Below are 21,695 nucleotides of genomic sequence, written 5' to 3'. Positions count from 1 at the left end.
TCCTCCAGCTCCACCGGGAGGACACCAAGGCGTTCCCAGGCCAGCTGTGAGACATAATCCCTCCAGCATGTCCTAGGTCTGCTCCGGGGACTTCTCCCGGCTGGGCATGGCCGGAACACCTCACCAGGAGGCATCCAGTCTAGATGCCCGAGCCACCTCAACTGGCTCCTCTCGATGTGAAGGAGCAGCGGCTCTCCTCTGACCTCCACCCGGATGACTGAGCTCCTCACCCTATCTCTCAGCTACCCTACTGAGGAAACTCATTTCAGCTGCTTGTATCTCATTCTTTCAGTTACAACGCAAACAAATCATGACTATAGGTGAGGGTGAGAACATACTGTAGATCGACCGGTAAATTAAGCTTTGCCTTCTGGCTCAGCTCTCTTTTCACTACGACGGTCCGGTACAGCGACCGAATTACTGCAGATGCTGCGCTGATCCGCCTATCGACCTCACGCTCCAACCTTCCAACCTTCACGTGAACAAGACCACGAAATACTTGAACTTCGCCACCTGGGGCAGGACCTCATTCCGAAATCCACCCTTTTCCGACTGAGAACCATTGCCTCGGATTTGGAGGTGCTGAGTCTCACCCCAGAAGCTTCACACTCAGATGCAAACCATCCCAGTAAACGCCTAAGGTTAAAGCTCGATGAGACCATCAGGACCACATGGTCGGAAAATAGCAGAGACGAGATTTTAAGGCCCTGGAGTCCCTCAACGCCTTGGCTGCTCCTAGAAATTCTGTCCATGTAAATTATGAACAGAATCGGTGACAAAGGGCAGCCTTGGCCGAGGCCAACGTTCACCAGAAACAGGCTCGACTTACTTCTGGTAATGCAAACCAGGCTCCTGCTCCGGTTGTACAAGGACCGAATGGCACATAGTAGCGCGCCACCAATCCCGTACTCCCAGAGCACCCTTATTTTGCCCTTATTGTGCTTCTTGATGTGGCCTTGTACAATGCATCTTGAGATGCCAAATAAAAAACCTTTGAAACGCCTGTGGCCTTGACAAAAGGAATCAGTGTGCGGGTTTAAGTCTACTTGGCAACGCAGTCTATTTGCCAAATGGGTTGATGCATGCATCTTACTTTTACAGAGGAATTATTGACGAATGTATGCTTCGCATTGATGAAGTAGTTTAAGCTGGAAGCGCTTTGGTAAAACAAAAAGTCCTTCCTGCGGAGTGTGCAAGCTACTTTATGTTGGCCGATTGTTCTGTCTTCTGTCTTGTTTTTTTTCCCCTTCCTGATTTCTTTTTTTTTTGCATGTGTGTCAAACTTGAATGTTCCAGCTCATCAAACAAATTCAAATATTAGTCAACGACAACACGACTGAACACAAAATGCAGTTTTAAAATGAAACTTTTTTACTATTAAGAGATGTGGGGATTCTTAATGGGATCCTGGGTTGAACTTGAGCTTCATTTTTTTCCACTTGCAATCACTGTCAGTTAAATCCGCATGTTAATTTGATACCAAATTGAAAGGGAAAGTTTCATAAACATGGTAAAGCAGTATCCAAAGTACAAAAATACAGTATCCCAGTGATACGTCTCATTTTCGGGGGAAATCCCACTCCTTCACACATACATTTGACAGGTTTTCACAGTGTGGGGATTGGAACACCGATATAAATGAAATCTTCAAGATTAAACACTCTTAATGCACAACATAATCATCAAACTTTTATTCATACAACTCACACAGAAATGGAGAACTTCTCTTCATTTCTCTTTCCAAGAATTTCTCTTTGCATCTTTGTGCTGTGACTCTGCGGTCTGCGCTGTGAGGCATTCAGGCGCACACGTAATTGTGATTGTTAGGCAGTAACTGTTTTTCATTTTTATTCACGTGCCCCCATGACAACTGGCATACCCCGGGGGATACGTGTGTCCCACTTTAGGAACATACATGTAGGTAATAGACCTTAGTCTATGAAGAAACAGCAATCATTTATTAATTCATTTCTGAAAAAACGCGATATAGCGAGGGACGATTGTATTGTTAAATTGTTGACAAATAAGTTTGTTGATACAAATACTTTATTGAAATTATTTTATTTAAATAAATATGTTTTTGTTAGTCTAAAATCTCTCAACGAAGGCAAAAATCTCCAAATCATCTTCTGAGAGAGAATGCTTCAAACAAACAGTACAGTGACACAAATGAACAGTGACTGATTGTGAACAGAAAGGCAATTTGCTGTTTGCCATGGCATTCTATTTATTTGAAGTGCACTGATGCTCGTCTGTTAACAGCTCCTGCCCCACTAAGTTAATGGCTACTTGCTGAGGGTTTTTTTTTTTTGTCAAGGGGTTGTACAAAGCCAATATAGCTCAAGTTTCTAAATTTTGACAGACAAAAACACCACACTGCAGGAGTGTGAACTCTGACCCTGAGTTTTTGGTCCATAGAGCATCAGATAGTTCCTGTTTACTCACCCTACAGGGAGGGAAAAGTCCAGAATCAGCCTCACACCTATGCGCCTGGAAAAACAGGTTTATGGGTCTTAAATAGGGTGCACAGACCAAGGCAAAACAATAAATGGCGATATACCTTTAAAGGCTTTGGTAATAGTATAGTTATTTTCCCGTGTGTTTTTAAGATGAGGATGTATCTGTTGTTTGTGTATCTGGTTGTGCTGCCCTATGGGGGCATAGCCGTAGCCAATTTTTCCGGCTGCAATAGCCCAGAAGTTGTACATATTGCAGAAGAAGCCTTGGAACAAATGAATCAAGATCGGACCCAAGGATACATTCTGGGCTTCAACAGACTGTATGATTTCTCACATACCCCTGAAAAGGTGAGCAGCCAATCAATACTTCATACACACAATATTCAAATGTCAAGTGAATAATTTGGCACGTGTTTGTGTGTGAGTCCAGAACAAAGGGGAGTCTCTCTATAAACTGAACATTGATGTCATTGAGACTAAATGTCACATCATCAGCAGTAAACCATGGAAACAATGCGAAATTCGAAGCGTTGGTTCTGTTCCTGTAAGTAAGATATGGAAATAAATGTTTACCTCACACTAAAAATAACTGATAGTTCATTTTTCATTTCAACTTCAGACTGACTGACTATTTCCTTGCATTGCTTCCATTCTGTAGGTATACGGGGAGTGTCAAGTGTCTGTTTATGTTGACACACAAGTCAGACTTCAAAGTTACTCCTGTGCACTTCGTGAAGGTATATCATCAGGCTCTTTGCTCGTCATTTGTACATTCTGTTTGTTGATTTTGAAAAGGAGAATTCACCAGACATATACAGTAATCCCTGATTTATCGCGATTAATTGGTTCAAGACTCAAATGTCATAAGTGAATTTTTGCAATGTAGGATACACCCTTATAGTCATTGTTACACTCACACCCAATATAGTAGACATATTAGGAGTAAGTAAGGCATGTAAGACCAAAATAAGACCAGTGCTCAAGTCTAATTTATGTCTTAAATGACCATTGTAGAATACTATATAAGCATTGCAGCATCTTTGAATGCGTCTTCTGAAGGTCTTTGTATTTTACTTCATTTAGCCATCTGGATGCTTCAATATGCTTTATTTAGGCAAACAAATTGTCAAATTTGCTTAAATATGCATATGGTTTGGGTGCTCCAATCAGTTTTTTTTGGTGTCTTATGCCAATACGATCATCCATGACATGATCAGCCGATACCAAACACATGGATTAACTAACTTTCTGCCGCCCCCAGAAAATAGCTAATTATTAAAAAGTAAAAAATATTGTTTTTTTTCATGGGGCCCAGAATTCTGCTCCATCCCTGCTTATGGCTATATGATCTGAAAAAAAGGAATAATAAAATCAACTTCATTTAAACAACAACATATTTTAGTTACTTATTCAAGAGAACATATGTCACTCTTGAAACTTACAGAGAATGAAATGCCTTCGTTAAGAAGACTACTTGATGTGTGAGTACATTATCAGCACTTCCAGGTGGCAGGGGAAGGGCACCAAGTGAAAGAGCAGTCGGTAGAACATGGTGTCTTCCACTGATGAGAAAGGCTGGCCATCTTAGTCCACTTAAGTCCATTATTTTTCAGGTTATTTGCTTAGCCTTGTGGCATTCACGCTCATATGGGAGAATGTTGCCCAGAGTTTTGGCTGTGTTAGTTGCCGTTTGACTGATGCTGCACCGTGAGCCTCGAAAACTCACCATACTCCGTCAAGAGTTTGCTCTTCAAATGCCGTTTTAAATTAAAGCTATTTAATGTGCTAGCACCGCAAGATATTGCAGGATGCAAACTTTAAATCACTCTCAGAAATGGCATAGTTCCAAGTTCCACACGGCAGACATGCATGTTTGGGTTTGCCACCGCGCTCATGCATAATGTAAAGGAAAGGGGCAGGGGAACACTTCCCAAGATATTAGAGCAGGTGTTTTTTGTCTTTTTTTTGTGGCTGATTGCAGTGGTGTGAAAAAGTGTTTGCCCCCTGATTTTTTTTTTTTTTTCCTTAATTGTCACAGTTAAACTTTTCAGATCAGCAAACAAATTTAAATATGAGTCAATGACAACACAACTGAACACCGCCTGGCTCTTCCATTTTCCATTTTCCTTTAGCTTTAGGCCTAGCAGTCAGTCTGGCAGAGCAAAAGGGGACACTGGCAGACTTTCAGACCTTTGCGGAGGTAGATAAGATCTATGAATAAGATCAATTTCATATGTAAGGATCGGCCGATCACCAATGCCGCAAAATTAAGGAAATCACCGCCAATCAATCTGCATGCATGTTTGTTCATTATGTTAAAAAACATATTTGGGTCTGGAAGCAATTAAGCGTGACAAATGAGGGATGATGAATCTTCAAAATAAAAGCTTTTCCGTAAACTGCGCCCCAGGAAACGCATTGCTTTTCATCTTGACATTTGACCAAATACACATGAATTAATTGTGTGACTCATCCTGATGTTCCTTTTATTTCCTGATTGGAAGTGTAGCCATTGTGACATGATGGGATGGCACTCCAGGACAATGGAAATGAAAACTGTTGGACAATCAGTTCTGGCCTAAACGAGTTCAAACGTCAGCTCTGAACTAAATCTGCACCAGCACTAAAGTTCGCTACAGAGTGTAAATTTAGTGTAATTTAAGTGTAATTTCACTTTGTGGGATTATAATTAGTACAATAAATTAAATTAGAGGGTTTACAATGATTGCAAACTTTTCTCGTAGATAGTTGCTGTGCCTGGATTACAACCCCAATATGTTGTCTGATGACCTTTGACCCCTTCATATTTGTGTTTAGTTCCAGCCACTGAAGTGTTGGACATGTGTCCAGACTGCCCCATAGCTGAGAATGTGAATGAGCCGGTCATCAAGGACATTGCACATCTCTCCCTGCTGAGGTTCAATGAAGAGCGCCACTTTGCCCACTACTTTACACTGGAGAATATTACAAGGGCCAGTATACAGGTTGAAAAAGGCATTAAAGTAAAAATGTGTGCAGAATATGGAAAGTCTGAATTGTTTCAACATGTGAATGTCTCTTTGTTAGTGGGTTGTGGGGCCATCCTACTTTGTTGAGTTCACCATTGTACAGACGGTTTGCCTCAAAAAAACAGAAGACATTGAACTGGGCAACTGCCCACCAATGGACCGTCAGTTTGCCGTAAGTATCACACAAAAGTCAAGCATCCTTTGTTTTATGTTGGTGGTGTTTTTATTATATTACATCAACATTTTTTTATCCATTGTAAAGATATTAAAAAGCTGTTAGTGGTGGTTACAACTGTAGTGGTTGTATGTCAATGACAACGCTCGTTTAGTGTCTTTGGGAGCTTTGTGGATTTGTGATGTGTCATGAGCAATGCTTTGAAGTGAAACAAAGGAGTCTCTTCTTCTCTTCTCTTCCAGTGAGAGCTCAAATATTAAACAAACAAAGCCGGTAGACCCTCCAATGGCCCGTTGTAGGAGTTGACTCCATAACGTGAAATTCTCTGCCTATGTGAGCAACCATGGCATACTTCTTAGCTTCCTCTGTCACGAGCAAACAATGTTAATTAAAGAGCAAATGAGAGTGTTATTTGGACATTTATTCACTTTTATTGCAAAAATTGATCCAAAATCGGAGCAGGCATTTGTGTGTCTTACCCTGAGGACACGTAATGTAAACACAGGAAATAATGTCGTGCTGGCTGAGCAATCCCAGCCTTTACGGTCCGCATCATCAATCGAATTTTGATGTTTTTTGGAGGTGCACGGTACACAGTAGGGTTTGGAGGGGGAGGAGTAAGCCGGCATATCGCATGCTGGCACCTCGACACGGGAGCTTAATCTAGACTAAAAATGCTTTTACAACTGAACAAATGCACAAAATTACACATTTATAAGGCCTCCCATACAACACTGTATGTAATGTAAAAGCGCCTATGAACACATAAACCAATTATATTATAACACTAAATTAAGAGCCGTTCGGTAGCCGGTTGTTCTTTGAGAGTTCACTACAGTGGAAAAACTGTATATAGATGGGTTACTACAGGGCTGTCCAGTGATGTCCAGTGAAAATTTTTGGCGAGCTTAGCATTTATTGACCTACAACATATTGGTTTTAACATCCATAAAGTATTAAACATTACAGACATTAAATTAAGATTCTTGTTTGTTGTATTTCTCCCAGCACCGAGGCTTCTGTTTGAGCTCACACTTGGAGGATGTAGATGATGGTGGTTTCAGATTCAGTGGTGGGAAGGAATTCCAGAACAGGAAGATTGTAGATGTGAAGTGTGAGATCTTTGAACCTCAGGTAACTGTCCAGATCCATACACATAATGACTTAATGTTGCAGTCAATCCATCCATCATAATTGTTTTATAGCAGTCTGTTCTGTTTATTTCATCAAATGTGTCACATCAGTAAAAGCATTTTAAGTTCAATTTATGTGTTTTATATATTTAATTTCAGTACTTTCATTTAAAAAAAGATAAAAGCCCTGTCTGATATTTTGTTTTTCTTCCTCTGCAGTCAGCTGTTGGGCATCAGCACCATAACCAAACAAACTTAAACCCCCATGAGCTAATGAACTCAACCATACCCGGCTCAAGTCAAGGTATCTCCACAGCCAAAGGCCTCCTGGGGTTTGTGATAGACCAGCCTGCATCTCCTAGATCAGCCCCAGTGGCTAATTTCTGCCCTGGCTCCCGTAGACATGATCTGGGTATAAGTAAACTCAAGCTCTAAATACAGTATATACGTAATACACGTGGAATGAGTTGTTTTATTTATTTTTACGATGATGACTGACAGTTATAGGAAATAATAATTTGATCTCCTGCTGATTATGTGAGTTTACCCTCTTACAAGGATGTGTCCATAATTTTATGGTAGGTTTGCTTTAACAGTGAGAGATAGAATATCAACCAAAAAATCTGGAAAAAACTTTAAATAAATGTTATACATGTATTTTTATTTCATTGAGTGAAATATGTATTTAATCCCCTCCCAACCAGCAATAACTCTGATCCTCAACGACCAGTAATGTTCCCATGAAATACACAAATTAGTCATCCCTTTGGTAAGACGCTTGGCGAGAAAGAGAGACCACTTTTGGTGAGATCATCTGAAAATGGAGCAAATTCAAGACCAGAGTCAACAACAGTCAAGCACATAGCCCTCGCTCTGGAGCTCTCACCTCGTGGACTAACGATGATTCTGATGAAGGTATCATCCCAGACTTACACAGGGGGAACTGGTTAATGATCTCAAGGGAGCTGGGACCACGATCACCAAGAAAAATAATATTAACACACTACAGCATAATGGATTAAGATCCTGCAGTGACTGCAAGGTCCGCCTGCTCAAAAAGGGACATGTACATCTGAAGTTTGCTAATACACTGGAATGACTCTGAGAAGGCTTGTGAGAATGTGATGTGGTCAGGTAAAACCAAAATTAAGCTCTTTGGCATCAACATGACTCACTGTGTTAGGAGGAAGAAATATGTTGAATATGGCCCCAAGAAAGCCATCCCTACTGGAAACATTCTGTTTTATGTCTGTTTCTCTGCAAAGGTCACAGAAAGACTTTACCGCACTGAGGAACAGATGAACGGGACCATGTACCTGAACACTGAAGATGGGTTGTGGACGGATCTTCCAGGATGACAACGACCAAAAATATATGGCCAAGGCAACAAAGGAGTGGCACCAGAAGAAGCACATTAAGATCCTGGTGGCCAAAACAATAGTTAGGAGGTCTGGGATAGTTTGAAATCCGTTACTTTTAACTTTAATTACTTTTAAGAAAACTACAATGACAAAATATAGGACTGGACAAACAGACATTTTTATTTAACTGAGTCACAAAACAAAGCAGGTGCATTTTGAAATGTATTATAATATTGCATGCTTGACCTAAGCATGATGCTCTTAACTGTTAAACTTTTTTCCACAAATTGAAACAACAGACTAAATAGATGCTCGTATCACAAGTTTTGATAGAAGTCTTATGCAGCAATCGTATCTTGATCTGACAAACATGAAGTAAATTTGATCAAATGTACAATACTACAGCTTCTGCTTGGACATTAACACTGCAGCAGTTGTAACGACAAATCAGATCAATTTAAAATATTGTTTTAATCTCTTACAAGATCTCATGACACCCCAACTGGCTACAGTAAAAGATGTGATACCATCAGGGAGAGGAATAAAGAAAACAACCTCAACACCCTCTTCAGCAGCTTTAAATCCGCATTTCTAACCTGTCTTCCCAATCGCCTACCCACGCATACACACCCTGCAACACTGCTGATCACGTCAAGAGAAAGCTGAGGAGACTTATCCCAAGGAAGTGGTTGGCCCTGACGGAAGGTCCTTAACCAAATGTTCAGGAACTTTTAGTTCATGGTAACTGTAGTTCCTGGAACTAAAATGTTCCTGAGACCCACCGTGTTTTGCATTTGTACAGCAGATAGGTCCCCAGAATATTTATGTAAATCAGGTTGATGACGAAGCAACATGCTTGATTGGGATGAACTACTAAACACAACACCTGCCATTCAATGTAATAATAGTTGTGAGTCATTAATACTACACAATTTATAGATTATAATAAATGCAGTAGTACATTTTAGGATTACACATGTCTACAAGAATAGCCAAAAGATCCTCTTTGGCTGACTGAGGGGAAAACCATTAGCACAGTGGTGGGATCTTCTGGCTTATATAGCCCGGTCTAAAATAATTTTTTCTTAAAATTAGACGTTGACACTATTTGCTGTTCTTTTTTGTTGTTTTTGTAATGATATATGATCTTTATTCTTATGTATATATGTATGCTGTTTTTTTTAATGATAAAATTATTTTACAAAGAAAATAGAAAAAGTAATCTTGAATATGTATCAAAACTGTTCATAATATTTTATCATTGCGATTGCCTTGCGTATGCAAGATCTAAATGATCAAACCATGTTTAATCCTGATCTGATCTAGATGACTGAAATTCAGTTAAGCTTCGAGGTCCCTTTTGGCCTTGTGAATTTATTCGAGAGGCTGGTTGACAGACCAAATCTGTGGCTGACAAGTAAGCGAACCATGGGCAGAAGTCACTTCCTTTATTGCCTTCTCTTATGGGGTAATGCATTTGATAATCACTTCTGCTCACTCTCAGAAGCAAAAGGCCATAACTCCATGGACTGATGGTTCACTGATTGTCTCCTCTGGCACAGACTGAGTGGCCACATTACTGAAAATACAACGTATGCTACCTTCGAGTATTACATTGCAAAAGAGGAGAACCACAGTTCATGTGTCAATAATCCATCAAGCCATTCATTTCCTACCACTTATCCTGTCCAAGGTCGCAGGGAGCTGGCGCCTAGCACCCAGCTGACTTTGGGCCAAAGCCAAACTACACCCTGGACTGATCACCAGTCAATCACAGGGCACATGTGGAGACAGACAACCGTCTACATTAACAAGGAAGGAATAGAACACGGGAGCATATACTAGAAGAGACTAGAACATCAGTCTGGGATCAACAAATTCGGGTGATACTGACGAGTTCATCACAGGCCGGATGGTTCTGTCACAATTTTTGGACAAAGAAGAAGACCCAGTGCACAACTCAGACATGTACTCAACATTTGAAAGTTCACATACATTGGAACCCCAGTTAGCGTACGACCCGGTTAGCATTTTGCCTCGGTTTGTGTACATTTTCTGGTTAGCGTACAATATGGCACACATCTTGTTGTGTTATTGATATATTGCGTGAGTCCATCTGTGCTTGTAATGTATTTTTAAACCGGAAACGGAAGTCATTGCCCCCCAGGTCTGTCGCCCGTCTATGATGTAATCAGCGGTTGACTCTGTAGTTCTTTGCTAACACAGTTACACAAGTCTTTGCTTTTCTTTTGACCACAGATGTAAAGTAACCCACAATAAAGCCAAAGAAAGTTGTAAGTCTCAGCATTTTGATGAATAAGGTTAAATGCTATTGAATTCGGGAAATAATTTGTAGGAAAATACGAATGTGTCGTCTGGGTGGACGTCATTTCTCCCCCTCCCTCGGTCAACAATTAAGTCTTCAATCAAATGATGTTAAATGTTTATTTATTGCCTTTATTCACCATTTATATGCATTTTGAATGGTTTTCTGCATGTAAAACAATATCTGTAAAACTATTTTTAAAATGTGTTTGGTGTTAACATTTTTGGGTGTCCGGAACGGATTAATTGGATTTGCATTATTTCTTATGGGAAACATTGATTTGATTAGAGTACGGTACGTTTCGTTTCGAGTCGGAGCTTCTGGAACAGATTAATAAACTAACCAAGGTTCCACTGTACATACAAACAGTCACTGAGAGAAAACAAAGTCCTGAATACTAAGCAATGTCATAAAACATAAAGACAATGACTTATTTTATGATACATATGATATTACATCTACTAAAAACAAGTGACAGTGGCCGTCTCAAGCATTTTCATGACATTAGTGTTTTAATTTGTACTAAGTGACAATAATCAAGGAAGCTGAATGTGATAAGACAATTGTTTTGTTGTTGTTGTTGCCAGATGCTCAATGTGTACCAAGACATCCCAAGATTACAAGCGCCTTCTCTCTGTGAAGCGTTCAGCACAGCATTAGCTGTAACGATTGAACTATTTCTAAAGCTGTGGTGTGAAAGTGAATTACTGCTGCTCCACTTCCCCTTTCCTTTCTCCCTGGGACCACCTTGAGGGGAGTTCTGCATCTTTATTCCCAGGGTGACACAGATGGCCTCTGTTTTATACAGTGAGACAACTGCATTGCAAAATGAACACAGTTCAACAAACATAGCATCACTGTAGTATGCTTATAAGAATATTTTTCCCACTTTTTCCCCACATACCATGCAGGATTAATGCTTCCAATATCTAAATAAGCACTGTATTTTAAACAATGCTTCTATGTCATCGAAACGGTGACAAGTACAATTCCTTATTTGTCACTGAAATATTTGAGAATACAGTATTCCAAGCCATTGTGCCAAGCCTTAACACAGCCATATTTCCAAACATAACCACGAGAGGGCATCCTTTCATTACTGTACATTTGGTACATCTGCGTTCGTATTATGTTGAGTAAACCGCAGTGTTACAGAGGAATCATCTTTATTTAACGATCAACGATCAAAATCCATTAATGACCCACACTTTCTGTAATTCCAAGTCAAATACATTTTTTTTTATTTTAAAATAAAAAATGTAATAGTGTGTTGAAAGTCTGTTCATTTGTTTACTCAAAGTAGGCCTATATCCTATGTTTGTATTATCTTTTCATACCAAACTGCACTTATCGGACAGTTTGAAATAATACAATTCACGTATGTGTCCGCTATCGAAATGTTTACCTTTAATCTCAGTCACACACACACACACACACACACACACACACACACAATTCAGTATCAAAACTATCCTAACCTACTTTTTTAGTCAAGGTATCAAGGTCAAGGTACTTTTATCTGTACATCACTTTTGTCGCAAGGTGTGTGCTTACTGTAGTGCAACTATTCAATTCCCGTTTCTACGGAAGGCACAGCAACTCAAAACCACAAACATACAAATACCTTAAAACACATGCAGCGGGTTATTGCTGCAAATTAAAAAAACACACACTTCTCTTCATCCATGTGTTTTGCATTTGCAGCATATTTCTTTTGCATTTGTTTATGATCCTGCAGCGTTTATGTGATTGCAGCATTTTTAATTTACAATATTTTCCCATTGAATGCGTTTACGGTGTTTTTGGTTTTGGATCATTTCTGTGTTTGGAGCATTTGAAGTTTGCTATGTATTTGCCTCTGCCGGCCATGTTTCAAGTTAAAAAATATAAGCTAATTTGTGTGTTAAAGAAGTCCATCACATTACCATCATGATTGATCGCAGACATACAACATGACACCAACCAGCATAAACATTAAAATACATGCAGAGCAGCTTGTCAATTATTTATAATTCTCTACAAAAAACAGATTAAGTTAGGCTTAATGTCCTCTGTGATCTCACAGTGAATGCTGTCTGTGCTGGTGTTTTATGTGCTGCACAGCAAGTGACATTAAAGGAAATTGGCGCTAATGTAGAGTGCGCTCAGATTCACAATAAAATGGCCCACCTGCTGTGAATTTAGTGCCAGGATGCTATGCCAAATTCAGTAATTTTATTTTAGGGGCTGGTTGGATATTCTGACGTGCCATATGTGGCCCATGGGCCGCTAGTTGATGCCCGGCTAGATGTCCCTGCTAAGCTTTCACATGGAGCCAACGTTGCACACTTTACAGGTAATACATACAGTGCTTAAGACAGTGTTTATCAAAGGATTTACCTTTGTCAATCAACAGTGCTTACCCGAGGGCTACAGTAGCCACTCCTTAGATCTCTGGAGACAAATTTCCGGTTCTTGTCCGGCACATACGTGAGCTCAGTGAGAAGGGGGCAGGTACCACAGTGGTGGGGGCTCCTCCTCCAGAGAGTCACGGTGTGTTTTGGTCGAATGGAAACCGCTGGAATGGCCGGACGCTTCCAGTCACACCCTCCCTTCTGCATGCCGGGGAACAGTCCAGTAAAGCGAGAGGCAGGGCGCTGCTAACTTCCACACTCAAGACGCTCGTCAAAGTCAAACTCTGGGAAAAGAATTCCGTCCCGCACGCCGCTTCACCCGTGTTTTTCAACGGTTTACGTGAATATTTACACGGCAGCAGGAGACGACGTTCCCGGTGCAGTGGCGTGCAATGCTGGGACAGACCAATTCGACGAGGAACCTGCACTGCTGACCGGATTTGGGTTTTATTGTAGTCTTGTGTCGACACTGTTCTTCTTGCCTTGGTATACTTTACCCCTCGAATACTTTGAAAATGCCTGGGAAAACCAAATACAACCTGGTTGACGATGGGCATGATTTGAGGATCCCGTTGCACAACGAGGAAGCATTCCAACATGGAATCAACTTCGAGGCAAAGGTGCGTTTAAAAGTGTAGAAACTAACATGAAATTCATTTAGCAACACAGCCATAGCGTCAAGCGCTAAAAAAGTAATAGAAAACGGTGTTAAACAGTGAACGTATTGTACTGCCAAATAGAACTTAAATATGTGGCTTGTTGCTAAAATAAATTAGCAAGTTAAGACAGTGACGCATGGTTGATAATTCGCCACTTTCTGACGCTTCCAAATTTGAAAACAGGTTAAGTGCATCGCATCATACGAAATTATGTCTTCATTATTAACCTGTGTCCGTTTCACCTCCTTGACCACAGTACATCGGCAGTCTGGATGTGACACGACCAAGTAGTCGAGTTGAGATCGTGGCTGCCATGAGACGAATAAGGGTGAGTTGACGCCATCAACTCTTTCCCAGAACTAGCTGCTTTCTTCTAACTCTTGCTCACTGTGCAAATAAAAAAGTGAGTTAAAATACAGTACATACAAGGTACTTACTGTAACTCACTAGGGAGTTCTACGTGGGTGATTACACTCCTGAACAAAATCTTAAATCTGCAGAAAGTATCTCAGCCTGCACTTTATTGGAATTGAACTCAAATAAAGTCAAACAGGCTTTTATCTGATGATCAAAGTTCTGGCTTTTTTATGGCGTTTTCACGTTCACGCTATCATGACCTCCTGATGGCAAAGGTAAAAATGCTTTCTGTCTTCTGCAGGATTGTTGAACGGCACAAGCAAGGTCTCTTGCAAGGTGCTATTGCTGCTGAGGTTGGACGCTGTAATGCAGTGATTTTAAATTAAAAGTGGCTGAAGGTTGTGGAACAAAAAAGTGGAGTGGTAGACCCCCCCCCCCCACACACACACAATTGTGGCGATATTAGACTGCCGTTACAGCTGTGTTTGCTTGTTACTCCTAAATGCAAGAGTTGCATATTAATTGAGCAAAATGAAGTTACTGAAAGAGGTTACTTGGACAATATGACCTTCAAGCACCTGAGGTGAAGTACAGTCGTCCCTCGCTACATCGCGGTTCTAACATCAGCTCCCTCAATCTGTCGTGGTTTTTTGAAAATGTATTAATTATTAAATAATCGGTGTTTTGTGGTTGACTATGGATTATTATTAGTCAAATATATTGAAAGACAGGTCATAAGTAGTATTCTGGTCACTCAGCGTCAGTATTGTTCCATTGGTGAGATAAGACATTAGATTAGATAAGAGTCAGCCATGGCATGTCTGACATGACAAAGTGAAAAAAACGTCTCCTCCCATTCCGTGTGGAAGTGGTACATTTTTTTTCCTTTTATTTTGTCCTTTCCCACTCCATTTGAAACCCTTTAAGTTTAGGATAAATAAATTGGAGGCTACCTAGTTAGCTCAGTAGCATGCTATGTTTAAAGCGCCGGCTGTCTCTCGGGTCCCTGCAGTGATCCTGTCGCCTGCACATTACAGTTGAGCAATGTGACGTAAACAGAGAATAATAGTAGTGTAAAGGTGACTATAGGGGTGTTATTTCATGTTCACAGGGCTCTAATAATGGTAAAATATATATTTAGAAAGTCATAAACAGGTTTTCTATGCTCTAATATTGAATCGTACTTCTTAGAAATTCACATATCATGGTCGGGTCTGGGACCAACTAAACACGATAAACAAGGCACGACTGGACTACCAAACTTTTGAGAGTTTCAGGCTGAGAATTTAGCTAGATATTCACAGTCGTCTGTGTGGATGAAAAATTGACGTCAAGCGTAACACTGTCACGACAATTGACTCAACAGTAACTATAACTCATTCTTGCCTCATTTCAGTGCAACTAAATTACTATTTCTATGGTAAGTAAATATTCATTTATCACTGAAAAGAGGCACTCTTATCTTCTTAATTTTTCCGTCTGGTTACTACCTTTATGTTGGTACCAATATCGTTATGGTACCGACCTTCAGTATGCATCTCGGGCCGATGCATACTCTGCCGACGGGCTTGTTCGCGAAAACCCCTCCATCTAAATTAAGGGTTATTATTAAAGGGATAGTTCTGATTTTTTGACATGAAGTTGTATGACATCCATCCCCATCAGCACTGTCGTGCATCAACAGTGACTTACCCCCCACTCGGTCCCGTGAGCCCACGCTGGTTACACGCCAGATGATGTCCAGAAAGACAGTAGTCATCATTGTCGTTGTCGTTCGTGTCCATACAGCAACACCACACACTCCTACTAGACTAATGTATATATATATTTTTAAAATACGTTCCGTAAATGCACACACACAGAGTTCAGTTTCAAATGTGAAAATTGTAAATAATTCATTGTATTATATTTGTAAATAAATTGTTTTTTCATTTTCATATAAAACAACCCTTTTGTTGGTATTGTTTATGTTGTGGTATAGTTGTTTAGATATTTGAGCTGTCACAAAAGCAAACAATCTGTGTCAAAGTGAAAGTTATGCTTGAAATGTATCTTTTCACAAAAAGCTGGTTTTCTCGCTTTTTTAGTTGGGAGGTGATATTTTCCTGAAACTTGCCTATGTTCTACTCCTGATTACTAAAGAATGGAAAAAGTTAGAAACAAACTTTTTTTCTGATGAAAGACGGGTGTCGAATCTTTCTTTTGGTAGATTTCTTGTTTATGTAGCCATAGAACATAATATTCTGTGTGCCTTGAAAGATCGGTCAAAACTGTCTAAAATGGCCAATACTGAAGGGGTTGTCTTTTGAAAAATGGCTGGGATTGAATAAGTTAAGATGCAGGGTTCAAAGCGTCTGGGGGAATAAAAGTAGCGAGTTGTAGTCCGGAATTTATGGTAATTGGGTCACACTTCCCCAGAGCAAAATGTGAATACTTAATTTCATCAAGGTTTTAAGATTATGTTCAGGAGTGTATGTATATATGAATTTACTGGATGGAAAACTTATTGAATCGATCAAGTATAGACTGTTGGAGTATTTGACCTCTTTTAAGATGATCTGGCCTGCCTTTCTAAGACAGTTCTGTCTTTTCAAAGATAACAATGCTCTGTGTAAGCTTTGTGTTCATAATATTTAAATGTAGTTTGCAGTGATGTAGCACTGCACCATACGGTTTCTAATGTGTTTCTCACACTGTAAGGAACATGACATTAGAAAACTATGGCTGGTGCAGCGCAGATACAGCTCTTGTATCTCTGAATCTCATTAGATTATGTAAGTGCACCCAATTAAGTGTTTTGAGTGTGGTCATTTGTTCAATATACGAGGTATATGGTGACAAATCTATGTAGAGTGCTTTTGTTATGAAATGATATATTAAATATTCATGACAGCTAAAATTGTAATTTGGATGCGGATTGTACTTTTGAGTGGAAGTGTGCAGACTTAATACTGTTTTGGACTTCCTGGTGGCTGCTTTCTCATGCACTTCATCACTGTTTGGAAGTTTTCTTTGAAGATGTGCACTAGAGTGTGATTCCCACCACCCCCCTCCCCCAGCCCCCACCCTCTGCTTTGTAAACTCAAGATTTACAGCTGTATCCAAAAGGAGACTTAATGAGCGTATGCATGCCAGCTTGGCAACGTTTGACATGGCATCCTATTATTGGATTGGTTTCCAGTGGTGCGGAGGTATTTGAGACTCATTTTCATTAGATTTTGCTGTGATTTATTGCATATATGTGTCCCTCATTTTATCTTATGACCCTTTTTTATAGTTTTAATGGTTTCAGTCAGCTAGGGAGGAAAAAAAAACAAAGGTTCTTGATGTAGCTTCTTCAAATTCCGTTATAATGAAGTTGACCTTGTCGGTGGCCCGATATGTGTATGTTATCATGTTATTGTTTGGTAAAGTGCATTCCAACACAGCAGCCACACTCTTGTGCATGCATGCACAATAGAAAAGGCTCAAAATGCTCTTTTCACCCTTTATAGAATAGTGACATACTCCTCTGAAGCAGATCGCCCAGTGTGCTGCCATAGCAGCTGTTGTTGCCAGGAAAAGGCTCTTTAGTTTGGCTACTCCAGTATAAAAATGGCCTGACGCTGACCTGACAACACAATAGAGGGAAACCTCAGGATTCCCTATCACGGCCCTTTGGCAATTTTCCATCTACTTCAAATATCGTCTAATATCATGATATAGCCCCTTTTGCAAGCAGCTTTACCCAGAAATTGTGCATTTTTGGACAATGGACAAAATTATGTTCCTGTTCATTTCTTGGGGATGAAAGAAGTGCTAAGACGTTACCCTGCTTGAGCGTAGTACTTTCCCAGTACCCTGGGACTTTGGGTAGTGTTTGTAGTGCCGAAAATATCTGATTAGATGACTATCTTGTGGAGGAGCATGATTGGATTTCTGCTTGAACAGTGCTTTGCCTTCTGTACTATTTTGGCCTGCATTTCTGCACAGTCTGTTGATGCTAGACTGGTAACCTGGCAACCTGTCCCTGTGTGGTGTCATTGTTCACTGCATGCATGAGTCACCTGTGCGCTGATAGCTGATAACAAACTGGTGACATTGCAAAGCAAGAAAGGGGCTATCAAGTGTTTTGGTGTGTGCAGCACGGTAGGATCTTGTGAAGTTTCTTCACCTGTCCTTCCTGGGGTTGGACCAAAAAAATTGAAAAAAATAATCTCGATCTTGTTTCACACGAACATGTGATCTAATTTCTAAATGATGACTATTTATTCTCGGAGTGTCCCAATCCGATATTGATATCAGTCCGATATCAGCCAAAAAAACCCCAATATTTGATTATATCGGCCTGCATCCGAAATCCCTGATATTGGCACTCCGATACAAGCAGTACATTCCAGACAGCGTGCCAGCCCTTCTATTCAGCATGCAAAAACCACGTGATCACAACAACAGCATGTCCTAGCATGTTTAGCATGGAGGAAAAGTGATGTCACCCGAGTGGCTGTGTTTTTGGTTAAAGTCCAAAAAAGATGTTGCACTGTTATTGGCTTGATGGCCGGCACATCCTCGCTTTGTCTTCGTCCCCCAGTGAGTTGTTGGCTCTGCTGCCCTGGTTCTACCTGCTAACGGATGATACACACACACACACACACACACACACACACACACACACACACACAAGCAGTGTCAGAGAGGCGATCAACAATTTGCAGTCATGGTATTGTTTTGATAGGCTATACCTCCAATGATAGATAATGTTAGTAGCTAAACTTTGCCCAATTGCTATCATTAGCTGACAATAACTAATGCACTTGTGTGTTCTTCAAGGACCTCCCAGGAAATATGGCCAAAAGATCATTAGATGTTTCTTAAAAGCAGAACTAGAAAATTAGTCTAATAATAATAATAATAATAATAATAATACAAACACGTGTCATTGAAGTAAGCACATGGCCCTGAACATGGTGTGTGTGTGTGTGCGCGTGTGCATGTGTGAGTGTATGTGTGGCCAAAAAATTGTCACAGAATTGTGATCTCGGTTCTCATCAAGAAAATCCTGATTCACATTTTCCTTCATCATGCAGCCCTCGTATGTACTACACATGCTTTGCATATTATTTTAGAATATATGTGTCACATTCAAGGCCCGGGGCCAGATGTGGGCCGCCCATCTTTTTATGTGGCCCACGAAAGCCTGGGAATGTGTGTCAATAATGCGCTTCATCTTTTTCCTTTAAAATGTAGTTATTTTATTTTGACAGAAAAAATTGTACTGCTGCAGTTCTTCTAAACCCTAATATTGTCTTATCATGCAACATGATATTCCAAGCATTTTTTGTGATCAAAAATAAATACTTGAATCTCTGCTTGTCACCTTGACATTCTCACTTCACTTCTCATTTCAAAGCAAGTTGTTTGTTAGTAAAAATATGATAATCAAATGCATGGGCAATTGTGTAATATCATGAGGTTATATTCATATTTCCAGTATATTCATATATATTGACAGTTATAAGTGGCCCCCTGAGGGCAGCCATAACCATGATGTGGCCCTCAATGAAAACAAGTTTTTAGAATGAATGGCAATTGTTGAAAAGCGGGACATCATTCTCTTATGGATCCGCTGCTTTATTAATCCAGCCATCCATTTTGTAACGTGCGTACAACTGCACTTAAGGTGACCTTCCTCTTCTTCAGTGCTTCTCAAAAGATGACTGTACAAGGGTATCCACATACAAAACGCCTTGTAGACAATTTTCTTTGGAATTTTGCATGCATACAACCAAACACTGAGTATATTTTAAATTGATGGGCACTGATGGAATTGAAATACCAATCTTATATCAAAAATATGCAACAAAAGGTGGCGAGAAATACTTCAATATTGAATGAAGCAAAATTTGTTCTGATCAAAAATCACTCTACACTCTTTACTGTTCTTTGGTATTAACATATCGAACTTATTGTGTGGAAATATGGGGCAATAATTATAAAAGCAATCTTTACTCACTCAATGTACTGCAAAAACGATTGGTGAGGATAATTCATAATGCTGCATATAGAGAACATACAAACCCTTTATTTTTAAAATCAGAGATATTAAAATTTGCTGATTTAGTAAATTTTCAAACTGCTGAAATAATGCATAAAGTTAACAATAATTTGTAACCCAAAAACCTCATGCAGTATTTCTCTATAAAAGGGAAGAAATATGATCTTCGAGTCAAATTAAGCTTAAACACTTATATGCAAGAATAACGCTGAAAACCCACAGCATTTCAGTATGCGAAGTTAAATTATGGAACAGATTGAGTAAGGAACTCAAACAATGTACCGAGATGAGCAAATTCAAAAAACAATACAAGCAGTTGATGTTTGCTAAATATAAGGCAGAAGAGTCTTGGTTATTATACTTATTGTTCTGTCATGCTTGTTTTTATTTATTATTTATTTATTATTACACTGATTATTATATAAAAATATTACATGCGATGCAGGAGGTGAATAATATGTACTGCACAAGATGTCGAATGGATGGGGGGTAGGATTAAATAAGCTTCGCTTCTTCCTACTCCTTTTGGACATGTGGAACTGTGAAAGGATGATTCATGAGATGTATTCCACTGTAACATTCATGCATGTTCAAATAAAATTAAACCAAACCAAATATCTGCAAGCCAAAAGTTTTAAAGGTGACTTAAATGTGTTCTTCAATAACTTTACTGCTTCATTTTTGTGATCAGAAAAAATTTATATAACAGATGTACATTTTTTTTCTTAAAAAAATACAGAGGAGTTATTGAAACACTGAAAACATTGAAGTCACTCCTAAAGCGTTTGGCCACAACTGTACTAAAATTAAGTATTTCATTGTCATCATCAAGTATGGTCGCAGATTATCTGGTTAATAGGATCGGAGATCTTAACAGTGATTTAAAATGATTAGGAGCGCGATAATCTTCTGTGGATTAACAGACTGTAATGAGACTGTGCATCATGTAGGGGGGAAGATTTGAAGGGTCTAAGGGCAATTTGAGATCTAAGCATGACACTGATATGGTTCCAGAGGTGGGAAAGCATGAGAAATCCATCCATCCATCCATTTTCTGTACCGCTTCTTCCTCATTAGGGTCGCGGGGGTATGCTGGAGCCTATCAGCATGAGAAATAGAATTTAGAAATATATTTTATGTCCGACCCCGGCCTTTTTGGTCAAACAGTATGAGGTGATAGTAAAAGTCATATTGCATTTACGTAAATAGCCTCACAAGCTTTTTTATGCTTGTATTTCATAGTTGTAAACAAAATTAACCCGCTTTATTTTTACTGAATTGTGCTGTCAACCATACCAGGGGTGTTAACTCATTTTGAGTTAGCAGGTCCAACCAACCCGCCTGTTTTTTTTTGGAGGGGGATGCAATTTTGGGGGAGGGGGGATTTTGCACTATTTGATGCCTGTTTAAGACTAATACATGGGAAATTCATTGTTCAATAATATATATTGTATTGGTAAAAATAACACAATTAACAGAATGAAATAATGATTGAAATACCTTTCTTATGTAAATCTGTCTTGCATAAAAGAGTATAAACTGAGTTTCCAGGTTTATGATAGTGCAGGTGCTTCAGCACTACTAGAGCAACATTGACAAAAAAAAAAGAAAAAGAAGTGAGCTATTTGTGTTTTGTGACTTTATTTACAAAGCACATCTCCACTCAAACACTGTGCTCATTGTCTTTATGCTATTGTGTGCTCAATAGTCATTAGATACAGGCATCATGTCTGAACTGAGGAGTTATAAACATACTAAGAGTTGACGCAAATGTTCCTTGTTGAGCCACT

General features: G+C 39.5%; 2 protein-coding genes across 4 annotated transcripts in view; both read left to right on the top strand.

Moving 5' to 3' along the window:
* Nucleotides 1–2,457: 2,457 nt before the first annotated feature.
* On the top strand, nucleotides 2,458–10,500 carry LOC129189212 (fetuin-B-like). 2 transcript variants are annotated; one of them, XM_054790670.1, is made up of 8 exons: nucleotides 2,458–2,807; nucleotides 2,890–3,003; nucleotides 3,118–3,196; nucleotides 5,277–5,443; nucleotides 5,526–5,639; nucleotides 6,651–6,776; nucleotides 6,995–7,187; nucleotides 8,041–10,500. In XM_054790670.1, exons 1-8 carry the CDS (start codon nucleotides 2,610–2,612, stop codon nucleotides 8,064–8,066), a joined length of 1,017 nt encoding a protein of 338 aa, XP_054646645.1. In that variant the 5' UTR covers nucleotides 2,458–2,609; the 3' UTR covers nucleotides 8,067–10,500. The 2 variants fall into 2 exon arrangements, with proteins under 2 accessions (XP_054646645.1, XP_054646647.1); XM_054790672.1 differs by lacking the exon at nucleotides 8,041–10,500 and having other exon boundaries at nucleotides 6,995–8,029.
* Nucleotides 10,501–12,938: 2,438 nt separating this feature from the next.
* Nucleotides 12,939–21,695, top strand: part of LOC129188640 (carboxyl-terminal PDZ ligand of neuronal nitric oxide synthase protein-like) — a 99,005-nt gene continuing 90,248 nt past the window's right edge. Inside the window, exons 1-2 of one of the 2 annotated variants that reach the window (XM_054789473.1) lie at nucleotides 12,939–13,475; nucleotides 13,771–13,842. In XM_054789473.1, the coding sequence (XP_054645448.1) occupies nucleotides 13,371–13,475; nucleotides 13,771–13,842 (177 nt within the window). In that variant the 5' untranslated portion in view covers nucleotides 12,939–13,370. The remainder of the gene's footprint in view (nucleotides 13,476–13,770; nucleotides 13,843–21,695) is intronic. The other variant, XM_054789474.1, reaches the window with a different exon arrangement.

Source organism: Dunckerocampus dactyliophorus, chromosome 10, assembly GCF_027744805.1.
Source record: "Dunckerocampus dactyliophorus isolate RoL2022-P2 chromosome 10, RoL_Ddac_1.1, whole genome shotgun sequence".
NCBI lineage: Eukaryota > Metazoa > Chordata > Actinopteri > Syngnathiformes > Syngnathidae > Dunckerocampus > Dunckerocampus dactyliophorus.
Note: the sequence above shows the minus strand (reverse complement) of the source record. Positions and strands in the feature narration are given on the sequence as shown.

Coding starts and splice junctions, on each gene's coding strand:
- LOC129189212 (XM_054790670.1), top strand. CDS start 2,610: ATGAGGATGTATCTGTTGTTTGTGTATCTGGTTGTGCTGCCCTATGGG. Junction 2,808..2,889: donor TCTCACATACCCCTGAAAAG/GTGAGCAGCCAA, acceptor GTGTGAGTCCAG/AACAAAGGGGAGTCTCTCTA. Junction 5,640..6,650: donor CAATGGACCGTCAGTTTGCC/GTAAGTATCACA, acceptor TATTTCTCCCAG/CACCGAGGCTTCTGTTTGAG.